The sequence below is a fragment of the Primulina eburnea genome, chromosome 13, assembly GCF_022965805.1.
Source record: "Primulina eburnea isolate SZY01 chromosome 13, ASM2296580v1, whole genome shotgun sequence".
NCBI classification, from domain to species: Eukaryota; Viridiplantae; Streptophyta; class Magnoliopsida; order Lamiales; family Gesneriaceae; genus Primulina; species Primulina eburnea.
In genome coordinates this window covers 3,757,426-3,777,904 of record NC_133113.1, presented here as the reverse complement: position 1 = coordinate 3,777,904, position 20,479 = coordinate 3,757,426, and the positions used below count along the sequence as shown (strand labels likewise).

The window sequence follows — 20,479 nt, the reverse complement described above, 5'->3', positions numbered from 1 at the left end:
GAATATCGTCTTTATTTTAAAATTGTTATGTTACTATTTTGTTAACAAATTGTGGCTTGAGATATTTTGGTAATCATTGAAAATTGAGTGTCAAGATTGACATTTGAATTATTTTTTTATTCTTGACAATATGATCATCAACAAATTATTTTTAAGTTATATGTTTTAGTATCGTGATAGGTGAATGCGTTTACTGCAAGATATAAGTATTATCATCTCTTTAAATTAGTATTCACTTTCATGTTTGATGTGTTATGGGCTTTGGAAAAATGAGAAATAATAAATTCAATCAAACAAATGCACAAATTCAGGGGCAAAACCAGGATTATATGTTAGCGGGAGATAAAATATAAATCAATAAATTTTAGTTGATTTATCGATGTTAAAATATATAACAAATCTTATATTATAATATATACATTTCAACTTTATAAATGAAAAAAATAAAACATATATGAAATATACAAAATTTCATTACAAATACAATCAAATAATTTATTTTAATTGTGTTTTATTCTACAAAAATTCTTGTCAAACCCAATTATTTTGGATTTAACATCTATTAAATCAGAAAAGTAAAGGAGGACATGTCAGACAAACTAATTGAGAAACCACAAGTTCTTAAATTTCTTGATTAGTTTTTAACTTGATAATTAATTTCATTTAGTATTTTAATTTATAAAACACCGTTAATAGAACAAATGCAAGAAAAAAAATTCCAAAAAATGATCATAAAGACTCGAGCACTAACTCATACGGAAAAAAATTTATTAACATACTATATTGAAATCTTTCTAATTAATTAAGCACACATGTTTAACAAAATTTAATTAATTAAGACAAATTCATTTTCAATAATCATATCTAATCCTTTTGGATTAACATTATTCGTTTCTTAAGATACTCATCATAATTTTTTTTTTAGTTTGTTAATCTTTAAATCTGAATCGTGATAGATATTTTTTTCTAAAAAAGTTCTTAAATAACGATTCAATATATTTATTTGATACTTCAATATTAATATTTTAAAATACATTAATTTTATATGTATATTGTATGTGTACAAGACTTCTAATCATGATTATGTAGATTCAATAAAAATTATAAACATGAATTAGTTAGGACATACAAAATTACACAATTAAACAAAAAACATAATATAAAACTAAATAATTTTCTATTAGGTATTATTTATTACTAATCTCGGCTTCTAAATATTGAAATTGGTGAGAATGAAGGCCACTCTTCTAAATATTGAAATTGGTGAGAATGAAGGCCACTATTTAGTAAAAAAAAAATCAAAAGCTATTGTTCGAATGAGCCAAACTAGTTAATTTGTCACACTGTAATATTAGTGGAGTAAAAAATGACAAAGTTAGTTAATAAAAATATTATAATGGGTTAAATTGAATGAAACTCGTACATATAAGTATTTCACTTGGTATAATCCACTATAAAAAAATTGGTTTTTAGAAGAGTTTTTTCAGAAGTTGTTGCACTAAACGCTCCTAAAAGCAAAGTAACAGAAGCCGCTGGCATTGAACCGTTTCTATTATTTTAATATTTATCTACAGTTGTCACTACAAGAAAAACGCCCAACAACAACGCACCTACGACAACGGTTTTTTTGAAAAACCGTTGTCGTATAGTTTTTAACAACGGTTTTAGTGAAAACCATTGTCGTAGGTGTGTTTTGACAACGGTTTTGTAAAAACCGTTGTCTTTTATGGTGTCAACGACAACGGTTTTCTAAAAACTGTTGTCTTTCAGCGTTTCTTTAGGGCAAAAGACAACGGTTCTATGAACCGTTGTCTTTTGCCGTTTTTTTGGACAATTCTTAAAAACCGTTGTCTTAGATATGTCTACGACAACGGTTTTAAAACCGTTGTCTATGAGGGTGTTTTTTTTGGATACGACAACGGTTTTAAAAACTGTTGTGTATGAGCGTGTTTTTTTTCGACATACCACAACGCTTTTATAAAAACATTGTGGATTGGTGTTTTATTTTTTGACAAACGACAACAATTTAAAAAAATTGTTGTTGATTGACGTTTTTTTTATAGAAACGACAACGCTTTTAGTGAACCCTTGTAGATTAGCGGTTTTTTTTTTAGAAACCACAACGGTTGTAGTTAACTGTTGTTAAAATAGAAACATTTTTTAAACCGTCGCTACATTAAAAGGTAAACCGTCACCGATTCAAATTAGCGACAATTATTAACCGTCGCTATTCAAATTAGCAACCGTCGCTATTGTAAATCGGCGACAGTTTCATAACTGTCCCTATGTGCGACAAATAAATTAAAACGTCGCTAATGGCAACGGTTTTACCGTAAACCGTCGCCCATAGCGACAGTTATATCAAAAGCCGTCGCAAAATTGTCTATAAATACTAGCATTTTAGGTTCATTTCTTCTACTACTACAATACCAGGGAGTAAGCGATGGCATACTTCTTTCCACTAATTCAGTCTACCATACTTCATCTTCACTAAGAGTATATTGGACGGGTACAATACATTTTAGTCTCTGGTCCAATTTTATTTTCAATTTAGGGTAAGTTTTTTAGTTTCAATTTTTTGGTAAATTTTAAATTTTTATTTAAGATTATGAATTATTGGATACAACTTGATGATTTGCTAGAAATTGCTATTTAAGATGGTAAAATAGAATCTTCTTTTGTTACGGCCACATGTTCCTGCATATGCGTAAATTTTTTTATTTAAATTAAACTATTAGCAACGGGTTATGCTTCCACCGTCGCTATTTAGTGACGCTATTAATAAAAACTGTCGCTAATTAACAACGGTTTAGTAAAAAAACTGACTCTAATTGGCGACGTTTTTGAGAAAGCCGTTGCTTATTAGCGACGGTTTATTAACAATCCGTCGCTAATTTTAGCGACAAATTACTTTAACCGTCGCTTTATTTAACGACGCTTTATTAATAACTGTCGCTAAATAGCGACGGTTAGCCAATATCTGTCGCTAAAATTTGAGACGGTTTTCCCACAATCTGTCGCTAATTAGCGACAACTTACACCGTCGCCTAGTTTAAAAACCGTCGCTAATTGAAGCTACGACAACGGTTTAAAACCACTCCTACAGAGTATTTTTAGCAACGCTTTATAATAACCGCTTCTAAAAACTAATTTTATTGCTTCAACTTTTAAGATTGCTGCAAAACCACTCTTATTAAATAATTTTAGCGACCATTTTTGTAAACCATTGCTATAAACAATTTTTATTGCTTTAACTTTTAAGATTGGCCTGAAAACCACTCTTATTAAATTATTTTAGTGATGATTTTTAAAATATTATTGTCATTATCTTTTGTTGATTTAATTATTTTGTTTCGAATTCTAATTACACCAACATACTTTTCCCACGTGCAACACACATGCAACGAACGTGCATTATTTCTAGTATTGTAAAAGGGTAAGTTTTGCGGTTATCATTATCATGATAAAACATTATAGAGTCAATATGAGTGGACATTGATCCTATGATAAACATTATAGAGCCAAAACAACGTTCAAACTCTGCCATATTTTCCACATTCTTTCCCGAAGAAGCCACCTCAAAATCACCCTTTCCAATGCCACCTTTAGTCTAGCCCAAAAATTCTTCTCAGCTTGCTGCTCTTCACATTTCTTTCTCGAGAGCCCCAACATTTTCTTCAGCCCTACTGTGTTTCTCAACAAAAAATCCGCCATATGAACATGCCTTTGTTCTCCCTTGAACACGTTAAACCGGACTTCATTAATATCCAGTCCACTTGTACTCCCGATCCTTGGACAAAACACAAGTTCGCAGAGCATCCTTCGTGGGCAGGAGGGACATAATTTGATCAATAATACTTTCCGGCATATTACTAATAAAATCTTGGCCGCCATCATTGTCCATAGAATCCACTCTAGGTTTCTTCTCTCCATTGCTATCAATCTGAATGCTTTCGTCCATTATTTTAACAGCTAACCTAGATATAATAGAAAATCTAGAACTCAGTTACCAATCAAAATAACACAGAAAAGAGATCAAAATCCCAACATGCACAGGCCCAAGAATCCAAAAAAAATGGTACACGCACGACGCACAACCCATCCTGGACAAATACGCATTTTTAGCAAAATTATTCATAAAAAATTATAAACATATTTTTTCTCAAAAAGAGGCAACCAACACGCCCATTTCTGTATTCTGATCCTGGAGCATCGTTGAATAAATATATCAATAGTGTTGCAATTGAATAAGACAGTCATGTTGGGCCAGTCAAGTTGAACTGATTTTGTTGCTTGAACATGCAGTCCATTCCTCATCTAGCCAGGCACCAGATCTTTCTTTGGCCATCACCACTCCGGCTGGATCCAAAGATATTCATAAGATCATGTTATCCAGAGATGAACATTTCAATTACTCCTCATGATGACATCAATGCTAAACTAACATTAATTTCATCCAGTATGACAAATATGCAGTGTGGTCTGCTAGATTCTTACATTGCAGTAGAAAAATTCAAGGAAAAGATGCTCAAGAAGTTTCCTTTCTCTCCAAACACATCATGAACATATTCATAAGCCTAGAGTATGTTTACAAGATGCATATTTCTTCTGCATATTATCTCGGTGGACAATTTCAGAGTAGCAACTTTCGGCTGTTCTCGAATATCAATGCAGTCAATACCCAATCATCAGCCAAGATCGATGTAGTTACCTCTCAGCTGAGCTAGGTACATGAAATTAAGAAAAGCCTCGGTGGTGTTGACAAAAAAGAGGAAGTGAGTCATATAAAGACTGAAGTTAGTTGGAGGAATACCGAATCAAGTCATTCCGGAGAACCTCCTAAGCCAATCGATTCTAAGAAGCCACCAGATTTATCAAGCAAACACTTCGGATCTCACAAAGAACATCACAAGATAGTGCTCAGATCAGTTTCATAAAGTTCAGTTTGAGTTTATTAATTGTATTTCGTCAAAGTCATTTCATTTATAAAATATAGTTTTTCTGATATATCGAGAATATTTTGTCAATCACCAAAAAGGAGAAAATTCTTGGATCAATTAAGTTTTGGTGATATAACGATTTAATGTGAAAATTAATTTCAGTCTAGCCGAACTGAATTCTTAAAGCAAACTGAACTCGAGCATAACTGAGTACTCGAAGGGAACTGATTATCGAAGGCCACTGATTCACAAGGAATGTTGACTATTCTACGTAACTAAATCAGTAAGGCTTTTCAGCTGACATTCTCTAAATATTATTTCCAAAACATTCTTCAAAGATTAGAGCTTTGATGACATATCAGATAATATCTTCCGTACCTTAACAACTTTTCGATATGTTAAAATGCCAGAATTTATGTGCACTATCAGTTGTACTATTTGTTATAAAGGACAATGACGTGGAACAACAATTACTATATCTGGAACAGCTATCAGATTCAAAAATTCAATAGTTAGATGGAAGCTTATAAATAGATCAGTCGAGTAGACATTCAAAATCTACAATCTACTATACACGGTCAACAATCTACTATCCATGATATATAATCGAGTGTTCTGCGATCAAAGCTTTCAGAGCCCATTTGATCAAGGGTTTATTTCATAACACACATAAATGTTCATATTCATTCATTGAGGATCATTTATGCAAAGTGTATTTTGTTGTGAGAGACATGGAACTGATAGTAAGAGGCTAACTAATATGAGTGATTAAGTGTCGAATTTACTAGGAGTTTCAGTAGGCCAGTGATAAGTCATGTTGAAGTGGGTTGTTGCAAATTACTTGTTATTGCCAAAGTCTTCTGGTGAAATCCTTCTGGAATCGAAACAAGGAGTGACGTAGGAGTTTTTCAAATCTCCAAACATCCATAAACAAACTTGTCTGTGCATTTTCATTATTTCAGCTTTCTAGCCTAACTGATATTTAGCCTTGCCATTTTTATTGTTCAAACCTACTCAATGAGCCTATTTCCGCGTTGTGTCCAACTGCTGGTTTACTGAAACTCAACTGAGAAGAATTACAATTCAGTGTTGCTAACTCAATCGAATTTTTATATTCAACCCCCCTTCTAAACAATCTCACGATGCTAACTGTATTTAAAGATAAATGCAATGAATTTTTTATGTCCAACTGTTGGTTTACTATTTAAACTTTATAAATGCAATTAATTGTTTTCTAAATAAGGATATATAAATTATTTTGTGAAGATATACGAACAATTAAGAAAACTAAATATATTATTATCTGGAAATAATACTAAAAGGACGTTAATAATATAATTGCTCACATTATGCATACGAGTAATATGAAATATTAAAATATGTGTTATAAGAGTCAGTAAAAAGATGATTTATTGTCACAATATTTATTATCATAAATTACAAATAAATGACAACATTTAATCATTTTTTTATCAGTACGTCGATACTTTTATGTATTTATATATTTTTATAATAATATGCAGTCTATATGTAATCAAGTATAATTGTCTAATAAATTAAAAGTGACTAGGAAAGTAGAAACATTCAATAGCAATTATTGTCACTTTACATAAAAGAGAATAACAACTAACACTATTGTGATAAAAAAAAATTGCAGATCATTTATTGTCCAAAAAAAATGAAATAATTGAATACTATAATAAAATATATGCATTTGTTGAATACTATAATAAAATATATGCATTAATTTCATATAAATAATTAACATGAATTGTCAAAATTTACAATATTATTATCATTATCTTTTGTTGACTTAATTAATTTTGTTTCGAATTCTAATTACTCCAACATATGTTTCCCATGTGCAACGAATGTGCATTATTTCTAGTACTGTAAAAGGTAAGTTTTTTGGTTATCACTATCATGATAAACATTTGATCCTATACTAAAAATTATAGAGTTAATATGAGTGACGATTTATCGACAAAAAGTATGTAAAAAGAAACATAAAAAAAAAACTGAAATTGTGAAGACAAAAAACTTTATGTCTACTTGTTTATAAGTTATAACAAAGAAAAAAACGGATGTCACTACCAACATTGGAATGGATTTTCTTTCAAGAGCCAAACAATGTTCAAACTCTGCTATATTTGCCGCGTTCTTTCTCGAAAAAGTCACCTCAAAATCACCCTTCGCAAATTTCACCTTTAGTCTAGCCCAAAAATTTTTCTCAGCTTGCTGCTCTTCACATTTGTTTCTCAAGAGCTCCAACATTTTCTTCAGTCCTACTGTGTTTCTCAACAAAAAATCAGCCATATGAACATGCCTTTGTTCCCCCTTGAACACGTTAAAACGGACTTCATTAATATGTGACACAATACATAAATGTATCAGCTCCAATAAATCATAATCATAATCGTCCCACATCCCTTGAAAAGGAAAGATAACAAACTTTTTAAAAAAAAAGAATAATGAAACTGAGAACATGGAAGAGCCTCATATTCAATTATTTTCACTTAAAGTTCTAATTTCATTTGCACTTAAATAAAGGGAATGAAAAAGGAAAGGTGGATAACAGGAAGGCATTGACAAGCTTACCAAATTTAACCTGATGTGTTCAAGAGAAGGCGTTGAATGAAGAAACTCCAGAAAAGCTTCGCTACTGCATGATGTAAAAATTTCTAGATGTTTCACCATATTCAATTTAGGGAGTGGAGACCCCTGTTTTGATTGGACGATCGCCTGTCACAGACAAAGAAATATTATTTTTGACGAGGATATAAAGTTTCATTAAATTTCAGATTTCATTTATTAACCAAAAAACAGAGCTAGCTGCCACATGAAGTTACAAATATTAAAGTAACTGAGACAATATAAACCTCAGATTCTCAAAATGTCCCTTTCTTTGAAAATTGAAAACATATTTAGACCATCGAACAAACATATATGTGTGTGTGTTTGTTACACAGTTATAATAATCTCAGCACTAGTAAGCCAACTTGGTTTTTCATTAACTTAGGAAATGTTTCTCTCAAGTCCAAATGCAACTTGTTTATTCTAGTTTTATTGCAGGAAGATCCGAGTTTTTTCGCACATAGAATTAGTCAGGGATGGAACATGGATTTCTACAAAAGTCACTTTCAACCATATACACCTCTCTAGTTTAAACGTTTCCAAGACCGGAAAATTAAACACTAGTTGGTTAGTATTGGGAGCATGTTCGTTTAGAATTTCAACTTGAGAAAGATAAAGAACTTTGAGGTGGGAAAACCAATTCTGGATTGGCCTGAAAGTCCAAGTTATTTGTAGCGTAAGGCTTGTCAATCTGGTGCAATAGAAAAGGCAACGGGGTACAACAACACCTTCATACTTATAAACTATTTCCAATTCTTCCATGTTCCTCATCAATGCAGCAGATATCCATGTTATCATGCGACGCGTGTCATACTTCTGGTGGCACAAAAGGCAAAATCTCCAGAATTTTAAATACACACACACACATATATTTAAGCTATTAAATGTATGTGTATAAATACTAAGTATTTAGCAATTGAATCACATTTTTTCAACATTTATGTTTGAAATCATTAGTGTATTTTCATGTACTAAATGTTGAATATTTTATATAACTTCCTAGTTTATGTATAGATCCAATCCAACTACATTTTTTTGCTTAGAATGTCACTGTGCAAGAATTTAAGAAATTATTTAGGAATTTTAATGGGTGTTCATACGTTACTTTTTTTTGGACTTTTGATGATATTGGAATTACAAGTCATGAATAATGAGTTGAGATTGAATAATAATACTCAGGAACATTTATTTAATTTCTGCGATTTAATAAATTGAATTTCATGACTATTTTGCAAGACTATAACATTATATAGTAAGTACAATTTGGAATTATGAATTACGAAAAATTTACTGAATCTCAATTTTAATTAGATGAATCAAAAGAGTTATGGTTAAAGTTGTTTGAATTGAAATTGTATCAAATTATTTAACGTGTCTAGTGTTAACCAAGTAAATGGAGTTAAAAATTTATCTATTCTTTTCTATTGTTGGTACACATTAACCACGAATTCAACTTAGGTGAAGACAAACAACCACTTTCAAACCAGATTCTTACGAATATTTTTTACACAAAACCAAGTGTCTGCTGCTTTTGGCAACGGATGTCGCAGGTGTGGACCAGTCTAGCAGCGGACGTTACAATCTCTTCATGGGGTGTGTGTGAACTATGTAGTCCTGAATCACCTCTACATGTGATATGCGTGGTTGCAGGTGCACGAACTTGTCATTTTTTGTTGACTTTATTTCAACATCAATAATTTGGTTGTTGTATTCGTGTGAATTGTTTTTTTATGTTTCATTCATACTCACTTATATATTAAAATTCAAGTTCGGCAAACTCTGTGCAAATTTCATTTTCAATTTACAATATTTGAAGAAGGTAAAGAGATATATATATATATATATATATATATATATATATATATATAAGTGTTCTGTATTTGTAATCGGCATATATTTCATCTGTAGTTTCTGTTGAAAATATTGACAATATCATAAGAGTTAAGCCTTCAGATGATCTTATCTTGATGTTATTTCACGAAAATAATATACACAATCATATGTATGTTGACATGTTTAAATCATATGAGATTATATGATGTTCTACAATATTACTACTCTTATTGAACGGTAGCGACGTGAGATGAATACATTTTACTTTAGATGCGGTGAGACTACAATCACTTTACAAGATGTTTCTGTCATTTGGGGTCTGAAAATTGATGGGGAGCTAGTGACTGGAGTAGATTATTCACATAAAGTGATCGAATAGACGCATACATTTTAGTTAACATCTACTTTCGTATTTTAAAGACGGTCACTTGTCTATTACATCTTTACATGCTGAATCCACCATTATTGATAATGAAAGCTCGCTGTTATTAAATATAGTCGATGTGTAGCGTTGATGATAATTGGAGGAATAAAGTTTCTAGATTATCAATGAGGGTCAGTCAGGATTTTGTTTTTGCAGCTACTCTAGGATGTAAATAGAGTAAACTCCTACATTTGGGGTAGTACAGTTTTAACTTTTATATATCACGATTTATGCAATGCAACCCGTATAAGAAAGTTTAATATAGATGGGCCTTTATATATCATGCAGGTAAATTAAATATTTTGATTATTTAATGCATCTTTAAGTTTATTATTTAACTTTATTTATTATTATTGATAGATATAGGCCTGGAACATGATTAAATTTGTTAACCCCGACAAGTAGGGTGTATCTATTGTTGCGCTTGTTGGTAACCCTGAAATATTTTCAGTTGCTCTCTATGGTGCACGGTAATATTTGAAAATTGATATCATAATATAAATTTTGCAAAATATTTGAATATATGATCCTATTTTCTAATGTATTAGGTGGAAATCCGTGTTTAGTAACACTCATACGCCGATGCATGTGCTAAGAATTCTAAGGGATTATTTTGATCATATGAATAATATGATGTATTTCTAAAAAAATTTAATTTACATTTATCTAATTTGTAGTTTAACTGGATCCTGAACAAAAAATTGATATGGATGTAAAACTATTATTGATTCATACGATAATAATATCTTGCGATATGTTTGCCCCTTGATGTGCTTCAAGATTGTAGAGATACATCATCTCAATCATGTGATATGACAATTCAGCATGAGACAATATAATCTATTCCAATGCCTTCGCTTGACAACGATAACTTACAGAATATTACAAGGATAGGTCATCGCAATATAGATTAGAATGAATATCATAAGAATGCAATTCTTATGTGGAATAGAAAGTCAAGATATGTTGTGCAACATGAACGGCATGGAAGATCAAGGTAAGTTGATGATGATTATACGCAGTGGTATGAACGAATCATTGTACGCGTTTTATCGCCTATAGCGCATGGACTTTGTTTTTTTCCATATCCACATTATAAGTTCATTGCCGGACAACCTCATGTCAAAAAAAAATTAACACACATTATTCTGATTTGTATCAGTCATCCGATGGATTTGATACTATAGAGACATATGGTCGGTTCGATAATATTGGTCAATCTAGTGGTGGGTTTGCAGGGACATCTGATGGATTTGATACTGCAGTGACATCTGGTTTACTTGTTGGGTTCGATATTGGCGCGCAATCTGTATCGACACATGTGATCCACGATTCGTTCGTTGAACAGGGTTACTACACTCCATTTTTCTCAAATTTCTCAAGTTTTACAGAGCTTCTAAATTTTGACCGCCAGCCCCATGAGAAACTTCATATCACATGTTCCTTTTCTAGGATATTCAGATATAAACAATGAAGATGATGGCCGAGCAAACAATCCATGTAATATTGACTTGCGTAGAGGTGGTCGACGTAATTGTGGAACCGGAGGCCACAAATGATTTGTAACTATTTTTGTTTTGTATTTTTAGTAAAATGTTTAATCTTTTATTGTAGCGCTTTTTTTTTTTTTGATGAAATGTTTAATTGTTGTATTATAATTTATTTTAATGTTAGTTGTTACTAATACATTTAATAATATTAGTAAACGTAATTATTTTATTATTTTACTGCTTCTTGTTACTAGCTAATACATTTAATAATGTTAGTTTTTCTTGTTCCTAATACATTTAATAATAATAATAATAATAATAATAATAATAATAATAATAATAATAATAATTCACAAACTAAATTTTAAATTAAATGTAACTACTAGTACATAATGCTGAAAATTAATTATAACAACATGAACAAAAAGTTAAAAACTTCAGGAAGTCTTTTTTCTTCAATTATTTGACAATCATATGTTGTTTCTGAAATAAAAATATCAATAGAACAATTATTTATGAATAATAACAAATGAAATAAACAATGAACTATATTAAAGTTAAACTTACTAGCACACTGACATTTTTGTTGCTCGTTGTCGTCTTTCCATGGTTACAAGTCTATCCATCTCATTCCTCAATCGAATTTTTCTACATCTATCCACTATTTTTCTTTCATGTCTAATAGGGTTGTGATGCTCAAATGTGGGTGTATCCCAGTATCGTTCATCTGCAAGAGGTGGAAATTTTCCCCATATGTTGCTAAGTACTCAGACATGTTATATCATGGTTGCACAAGTGTTGTTGATTCTAACAAATGTCACTTAGCGATGCAAATAGCATGAGAACATGGAATGCCAAAAAAATTCCATTTATCACACGAGCAATTCACTTGTTGATAATTTTACCTCTTGCACATGTTGACATTGACTTGGTCTTCCTCCAGTTGCAACCGAAGTCGTTTGGCCTCCTACATCATATTCGTAACATGTTGCTCACAAGAATTTCTCGCACATTCCTCATACCTCCAATATGTGTAATCTGTCCATGGCTGATTTTCTCAAACCATAAAACGACCTTTTGTGACACTTTCAATGAAGTATTGTACGCACATTTGAAGGGTCAAGTGTACTATCGCAGAAATAGAAAGTCTACGAACACCGCTTAACACACTATTTAAGCACTCAGACATGTTGGTCGTCACCATCTCACGACACCAACCAATGGCACGTGCTAAAGTCCATTTCTCCTTAGAAATTCCTATCAAATACATGCGAGCCAAAATGTTTTTGTCTTTGATTGCCTCCATTGTCACTTCAATTTAAAGAAATTTGGTTTTGCGTACCCACTTCCCGGCATAAATCTTTCAAGTGCACATCTTTGAACTTAACATTAAAATTTTAGCATATATGTCTCAAACAAAAACGATGTACACTATGTGGAGGACGAAAATATGTTAGATTTTTAACAGCTGGCATAATTCCCTTTTACCTGTCAGAAATTAGACACACTTTTTTCACCACAAACAACATGTCGGCCAAGATTCTCAAGAACCATTTCCATGAGTCAGGTTTCTCTTCGTCCACGATGGAGAAAGCTAGTTGTAGAACTTGATTATTCACATCAAAGGGTACGTTTGGTACGTGTGATGAGATAAGTAAATGATTATTTTTTAGAGTGATTAAAAAATGAGATATAAGGATTAATATTATGTTGGGATTAATAACATTGTGTTTGGTACGAATTTAAAATGCTGGATTAATTTGTTAAATTTTATTCTCTTGACAAAAATACCCCTACTAACTGAGACAATTTTGCTTCTTATTTGGTACAATTTTTTGGAGATGGATAAATTTACTATTTTTCACGTGGAAATCCGATGTACAAATTTGACCCGCGACTTTTGCTTCGTCAAACCAACTTCTCACCTTTACGTCCGGTGTTGGTGGAACACTCTCTTCCCCATATCTGATTTCATCACCGTGGGTTCGCCGAAATATATGGACTGAGAAGGTGACTTTCTTGCAGACGAAGTGCTAAACTTTTTTGTGCATACCTAACTTTCATTTTTATTCCCCCAATTACAGTCGCCATTTTATTCCCGATTATTTTTTCTTCTTTCACGGATTCTTTGTTGTGCATCGTTTTGTTTAGGTTCGTTCAATGGGGATTCGAATGTTTTCCCCGTCTTGACCGGTTTTCAAAATAACGTCCGTGAAGATTACCAGCAACTTGTAAAACCTACTTAATCGAAGAGATGGTGATGTGTTTGAAATCTATAGTCTTCGAATTTGTCTATTTTAATTAGATCTTTAAGCTTTGCGGATTTGATGTTGATACCTGCTTGTTGTATATATTCTTTTTTTTGGTGTATTATATTCGGCATGTTAATATGACCATATTGAGATGACCCACGGATAGGTCAGATTCCACTAAAATACATTGCCCATGTTTATCCTGAATGTAAAGTAAAATGTACTAGTGTCCCTCTTTGGCTATTTATGTTTTTTTGTTATTATGTGAAGAATATCTTCAATGTGAATCCTTTTTTTTTACAGCTCGCTGGTTGAAGAGTGATTTTAATACTATATTAGCACTGTTTGGTTAATAATACTATGTATCCTTGTTTACGGGTTTTTGTAGCTAATTTATGTTTTCTTGTTGAACTCACTTAGTTGCACTTACATATACTATTAACTCTTCGCGGGTTTGTGATGAACCATCTTTTCATGCAGCCTAAAACCTATGTTGTTTTTATTGGAAGAAAAGCTGGTGTATACGACAATTGGTGTGAAGCGAACTCCGAAGTGTACAGATTTCCTGGGGCTTGTTTCAAAGGCTATGAGACCAGGAAAGAGGCCGAGGAAGCATTTCAGAGTTATTTGAAAACAATGTCTGATGAAACTTCATCCTCACAGCCTAATGTTTCCACATCAACTCCGAAAGCTACTGCTCACAGGGAACGTAAGCCTTCTAACAAACGATGTGATGTATTGCAAGCTATATCCGATATATCTCGTGAAAATCGCATTCTAGCGAAGAAGATTGAGCAGAACTCCCAAGACATAGCTATGTTGTTGGAGCAAATTAAATTGAGCGACGAGTAATAGATGACTTCTGATTTTGGAGTTCGCTTGTGTGATAGTAAGTCCATGTAAGTAAGCGTGGTACAAGTTTTTGGATTTTGTTCACTGTGTGATGTGCTGAAAATGTAGATGCACGTAATATTTAAGTGTGTAATGCATTTTGTTGCTGTCTACTGACGTTGGAACAAGATTTTATTTGAATGTGTACTTTGTTTATGGTTGAACAAACATTTGACTCATCACGAGCTGTATTTTGTATAACCAGCATTCGTTAATAGTTGTATGTCCCTGAATTAGTTCCTATCGTATTGAGTAACTGAAATGTATCCTAACACTTTGTACTTCTATGTTCTCAATTGCCGGAAATGCATGACTTCAAATTATGGCTCGATTTCTATGCAGATTACTGGTGAAATGCTATGTACTAAATCTCGTGTGCGCCAACAGGTATAGCAGCATGTATAATTTGACCAACAACTACTACTTTGGGGTTGGTTTGTAAATCTTATTAATAATGTAAATATTTGACCTACTTATTAATGGCTAAGATCTACCATCCTGGGACCCTGCTGTCAAAACTATATGTGCATATCTTCTTTGGACATCACGTTCAACTCTGAAAAACTGTGGGAACTTGGAATTGATAGACTTGTAATTACTACAAGCAGTTGGGTAAGTTGCCATGCATTTAATTTCTACACTTAAATACCTCTCCTTACTCATTGTCGCACATAAAGGGCGTCCAACTTTATGTGTATTACTGAGCATTTGTGAAAACATGTCTGTTACTTTCAAATTTGGTTCTGAAGATACAGTCACAAGCCCCTACATTGTACCGGTGATCGATCTATGTTCCGACGATGAAACCAACAAGGTTCACACAGGTGAGAAGGGTGAAGTGAAATGCAAGGGTGTTGAAATGCTAGAAGCTTCATCTGATTTCACCAACAGGAGGAAGAAGAAGTTGTGTCACCCAACAATGGGGGGACACCACGGCTGCAAAGAAGAAGATGACACCAACAAGGTGAAAGCTGATCGTGGTACCGAAGGTGGACAGAACAAGTTCAAATTGGCCGTCCCTGGCGAAGCGGCCATTCTCGTAATTGATCTGACCACTGAGTCCAGTGGGGACCAGGTTTAAGAGCAGAAAAGCTTTTGTTCTTACCCCACACTTTTGAATCCATGGTGCAGTAGTATCTTTTTTGCCGCCATGTAAGTAGATGCACGTTGTTAATACAGTCTCCCAATGGTGGGGAAGAGCAGACTTTGTAGCAACATTTTGTATCTCAACGTTGCTTGGTAATGACAAAGTAATTTTATTAGCAGAAAAAATAAAATTTTCAATTATGTTTACTTTTTTTTTGTCTATTTAACCTCATAATTTCACAGACAACATGCAACACGTGCATTTTCCTGACTTGATTGTTGTGTACACGAATGCATTAACGATTTACATAATCTGAGGTACGACAATTTCATTAAATAACACGGTGATGTGCAAAGGTTTCCAAAAATGCCAAACCTGTGTCAAATCCTAAACTGCTACATCCTAAACAATTACAAGGTGGTCGTCCATTACACATACTCACAGACAACATGCAACATGTGTATTTTCCTGAATTAATTGTTGTGTACACGAATGCAGTAATGAGCATGAAAATCTGAGATATGACAATGAAGTTAAATACCACGGTGATGTGCAAAATCACCTTCACAATAGATACAATGTGCTTGTCCATTACCCATACTCAAAATCAACAAAACACGTAAACATAAAAAGTACTAGTTCAAATCCATTCACAACGACTACAACCATACCGGTGACACATTTATGACTTCAAAATGATGCATCTTCACAAAATGCATATCTTCTGCATCCATTACTGTTCACTCAACAACCTATTCACCAAACAAATCTTTCCGCGATGACCTAAACATTGAAACAGAGCCAAGTCGTTGTGGTTGTTAAACAATAACTTAGCAGCAAGCACTTGCTCGTCCTCGGAGAGATGATTCATCTCGTCCAATGCATTCAGAACGTGATCTTGTGCATCGGAAAGCTTGTCCTCCGAAGCAAGCTTCTTGATCAAATCTTCCATAGTGTTTTTGGTTACGTCGGCAAGGTTTTTGATGGCTGCAACAATTGTCTGGTCGTCGTCAGTGGCTTTCTTCCTTTTCTTAATCTTCGAAGTTTCACATTCCTTAGGTTTCGATGATGGCGTTTGAGTCTCAGATTTAGAGTCTTCAGTCGCACCAAACGTGTCAAATGCAAGTGTCTCGGAAAGCCACGCAGCAGTACATATGTCATTATCTATTTTTAGGACTTCGTTAAGTGCATTCTCGAAATTGGTTGCTCGCTCACCTGTAGCACGATCATTTCCAAATATCTCACGCCAGTCATGGTAATGTGTCCACTGCTTGTGTCTCATTGAACGTAACGTTGGGTCGGTCTACGACAAATCGAACAATTAAAGAAGAAATGTCAAGAATTCAAGGAACAATAAAAAAAAAAAACAATGACAATAATACCTTGACAATTGCCTCTCATGTCTCGTCCGTGACATCGATTGTGTTATTACAGTCGTTCCAGCCCACACCACTTTTGCTTAGTAATGTAACTATAGTACTATATGTTTTCTTCCACACATGGATCTTGGAATTGATATGTGGATTTCCACGTAAGCTATTACCGGGGATAGATTCTTGCATTGCATTCTCCAGCAGATTTAAATAACCAGCCTTGAATCCATTATCTGTTTTCCATCCTTTTGATACGACATCTTTAAGTGCTTGGATTAGAACTTCTTCTTCTCGAGCATTCCAACTACGTCTTGTCTTGTCTTGTTTTCGGCTCCTACCGACAACGCTGGCGGACGATGCTCCACTATCCATGTACAGTTGGTTTACTTGTTTCCCTGCCTCTGTACAAAACACAACATACTTCAAATGTGTCATATACTTTGACGAAGAACATACCCATTGAAAAATGAAGCAACCTACATATGCCAAAGCTAAACTAAACAATTACGTAAAAACAAACATTACACAACAAAAGACAATTTTGTCAAAAAACTTGATAAATTCACGAAAACTAAACCAATACAGTGTACTTCAAAGTACAGTAACGAATAATTGAAATGAAATACAAGAGTGTTAAGTGTTAATGTTCCACATGGACATTGCAAACTCGTCTCTCCAAGCATCCCAACCAATTGAAGACTCCAAAATGTTAATATAAGCATTCTGTGGGTCATTAAGCGGGCTACCAACATACTCTTCAACGTTGTCGATTGGATCTTCATCCATTTGAGTTCTTATGAAATTGTGTAATAGAATGCAAGCCAAAATTATTTGGTTCTGAACTTTTATGGGGTAAAATGAAGGACTTTGAAGGATGGCCCATCTTTTTTTCAACAAACCAAATGCTCTTTCGATTACGTTCCGAGCTTGAGAATGTCTCCAATTGAACAACTCTTTGTAATCTTGTGGACCGCAAGCACGATTGCCCCAAGAATCGCGATGGTACCTAACACGGCAATACGGCGTGTATCGCCGTCAAGAAACCCTCAACATTTGCGTACCCATTATCACATAGATAATAACAACCTGCGTTTTGGTAACATCAATAATTAAAATATGGACAAATATTTGTAACCAAATCAGTACTTGAAAATGTTGAAACAAAACCCGAGAAAAATAGCGCTTCTAAAAAAATACAGGTAGAACCTCGTGGAACTCTGAATGACTCATCCCTGTTTATCGCATCTCTTAGAACTCGAGCATCTGCCGCGGATCCCTCCCAACCCGTGAGAGCGTAGATGAAATTCATATTGCGGTCACATACCCCTAATACATTCACCGAAATAGTACCTTTTCTATTTCTATATCTTGCTTGATCCCGATAAGGGACATGTACACCTATATGGGTTCCATCCAATGCACCAAGGCAACCCTGTAAGCAATGTGTAAATAACATATATCTCTTCGGACAACATATTACGGAAAGCAAACTTCCGAAAAACAAAACGATCAAAATGAGCTATTACCTTAAAACACCTCCACGCTTCTTTCGTACACTCTTCATCGACAGGAGACGGCTTCACAAGGAGTATTGGATGTAACTTGAGCAATGCTTTGAGCACATCATGAAAATGAGCACTAATTGTCTGTCCACTACGTACGTAATCATGCCCAGCTACCCGATTCTTTTTATGATGCGCCAATATAGACAAGAACATGGCCACTTTCTCTTCGAGTCGTACGTATCTTGAATCACCTAACCCTCCTAAGTTTGTTAACAAATAACATAATTGTGCAAACGCTCTTCGATTCATCCTTAAGTTATTCACACATTGGATATCTCCGACTTCAATAATCCTATGCAAATTCCTCAACTGAGCATTTACTCTTTCGATCATGTTGTACGAAGCAGCTTGTCTTCGACGGACACGACGTTTTATAAGTGACACCATTCGTGTATGCTCTCATATTAGGAGACATAACACCAAAAAAGATCGACATAACATATGGTTGACCAGCAGAAGGATTATAATTTTTCTACGTTGCTCCATGTTCTCAGAAAAATCAACCGAAAACTGGAAATTTATGATGAATTACCAAACAAATGACAGCAACTTTATAAACTAACACATGTGATGTATACGCTATTAACAGACATGGATGTTAACAAAAATGCACATTGAGAAATAGTATTTCAGTTATCAGTTCTCAGAAATAACAAAAAATTTGTGTTATGCAATGTTTATTTAAAAACTATGTATCTAACTACGGAAAAATTAGACTTACCAATACCAATTACGTGCAGATTGGTAAAGACAAGAGATGAAATTAATTTATTCCCACTGGCATAAAAGAAGACATAAATCGTTGTTTAAAAAAATTTCTGAAATTTCACAAATAACCCAACATCACTTGAATAGCGTAGCACAAGCTTTCAGACCCTCGCAATTACAAACAAATGACACGAAACTTCAGCAGAAATCATTACTGTGCAGAGTAAGAGTCGTCGAATTCTTCGTCCAAAAAAAGCCATTAGGAACTACAAGATTTAAGTCCAAACGGAAGCTTACAAAAAGGATGCAGACGACAGAAAATTACTTTACCTCCAACCGAATCGATGCCTTCAGCACCACGACACGCAGCCAGTGAAGAGAAATGAGAAGAGGTTGAATTTTTATGTTGGTGGGATAAAGGGTAAATTGGGGAGGTGAAGCTTAAATCTGGAACACTGTTGATGTCAGGATTGGGTATCTCACCAAATAGTTGGGATTACTTTCTCTCCTTTTCATGGCCATACAGTGTCCTTTTCACGGGCTGGAGGATATCAGCTCTCAACTAAAAAACGAGGCAAACACCGGATAAACAATTGTTTCTTCTTTAGTCCTCCGATAATCAAAGCTACCAAACGTGGCCCAAGGTGACAATGATCAAACTTTTGTGCTTATATTTTGTGTACATATGTGTACCATCGACACTAATGATTTTGCAGTAGTTTTGAAACCCATCAAAACTCATCTATGCATGACTTGAAAGCCCAAAAAACATAGTTCAATATTTTTGTCGCTCGGTTGTTCGATCTCATATGGTTCCACTCCTCAGTTGTTCCTAAATTATATGTAGACAGTGCACCCATATATTTTGGAAGTAATTGCACATATCTGTCTCATGTACCTTAAACATTCTCCATCGCTTGTTGCAAACTTTGTCATGCCTTTGTATACGAGATTGCCTATTCAAATTTACCTTTCACTTGCTCGATTATATACTTAATCTCAAATGCATGATCACATCGTACAATGCCCAACAGTTATTTGCCACCATCTCACTAATCAGGTTACGATGATCTACACAGACATTGGTAGAGATACATCTGTGTGGTCCACCATATTTGTTATTTTCTAATAACATGTCTTTGACATCGAAGAAGCTCAAAGACCACATCGACACCTGATAGTAGATTATGTGTGTTTGCACTGCAGTTTCCACAAAGTACTTGTTCTCTCAACAACACCATACTCACGTCTGAAAACTCTAACTGAGTAATCTTTCACAGAT

At 33.9% G+C, this 20,479-nt stretch overlaps 1 protein-coding gene across 1 annotated transcript; it reads right to left on the bottom strand.

Moving 5' to 3' along the window:
- Window positions 1-17,930: 17,930 nt before the first annotated feature.
- On the bottom strand, window positions 17,931-18,876 carry LOC140810207 (uncharacterized). The gene is made up of 3 exons (XM_073168078.1): window positions 18,451-18,876; window positions 18,131-18,356; window positions 17,931-18,010 (listed from the first exon to the last, which is right to left on the bottom strand). Exons 1-3 carry the CDS (start codon window positions 18,874-18,876, stop codon window positions 17,931-17,933), a joined length of 732 nt encoding a protein of 243 aa, XP_073024179.1.
- Between the last annotated feature and the right edge of the window lie 1,603 nt (window positions 18,877-20,479).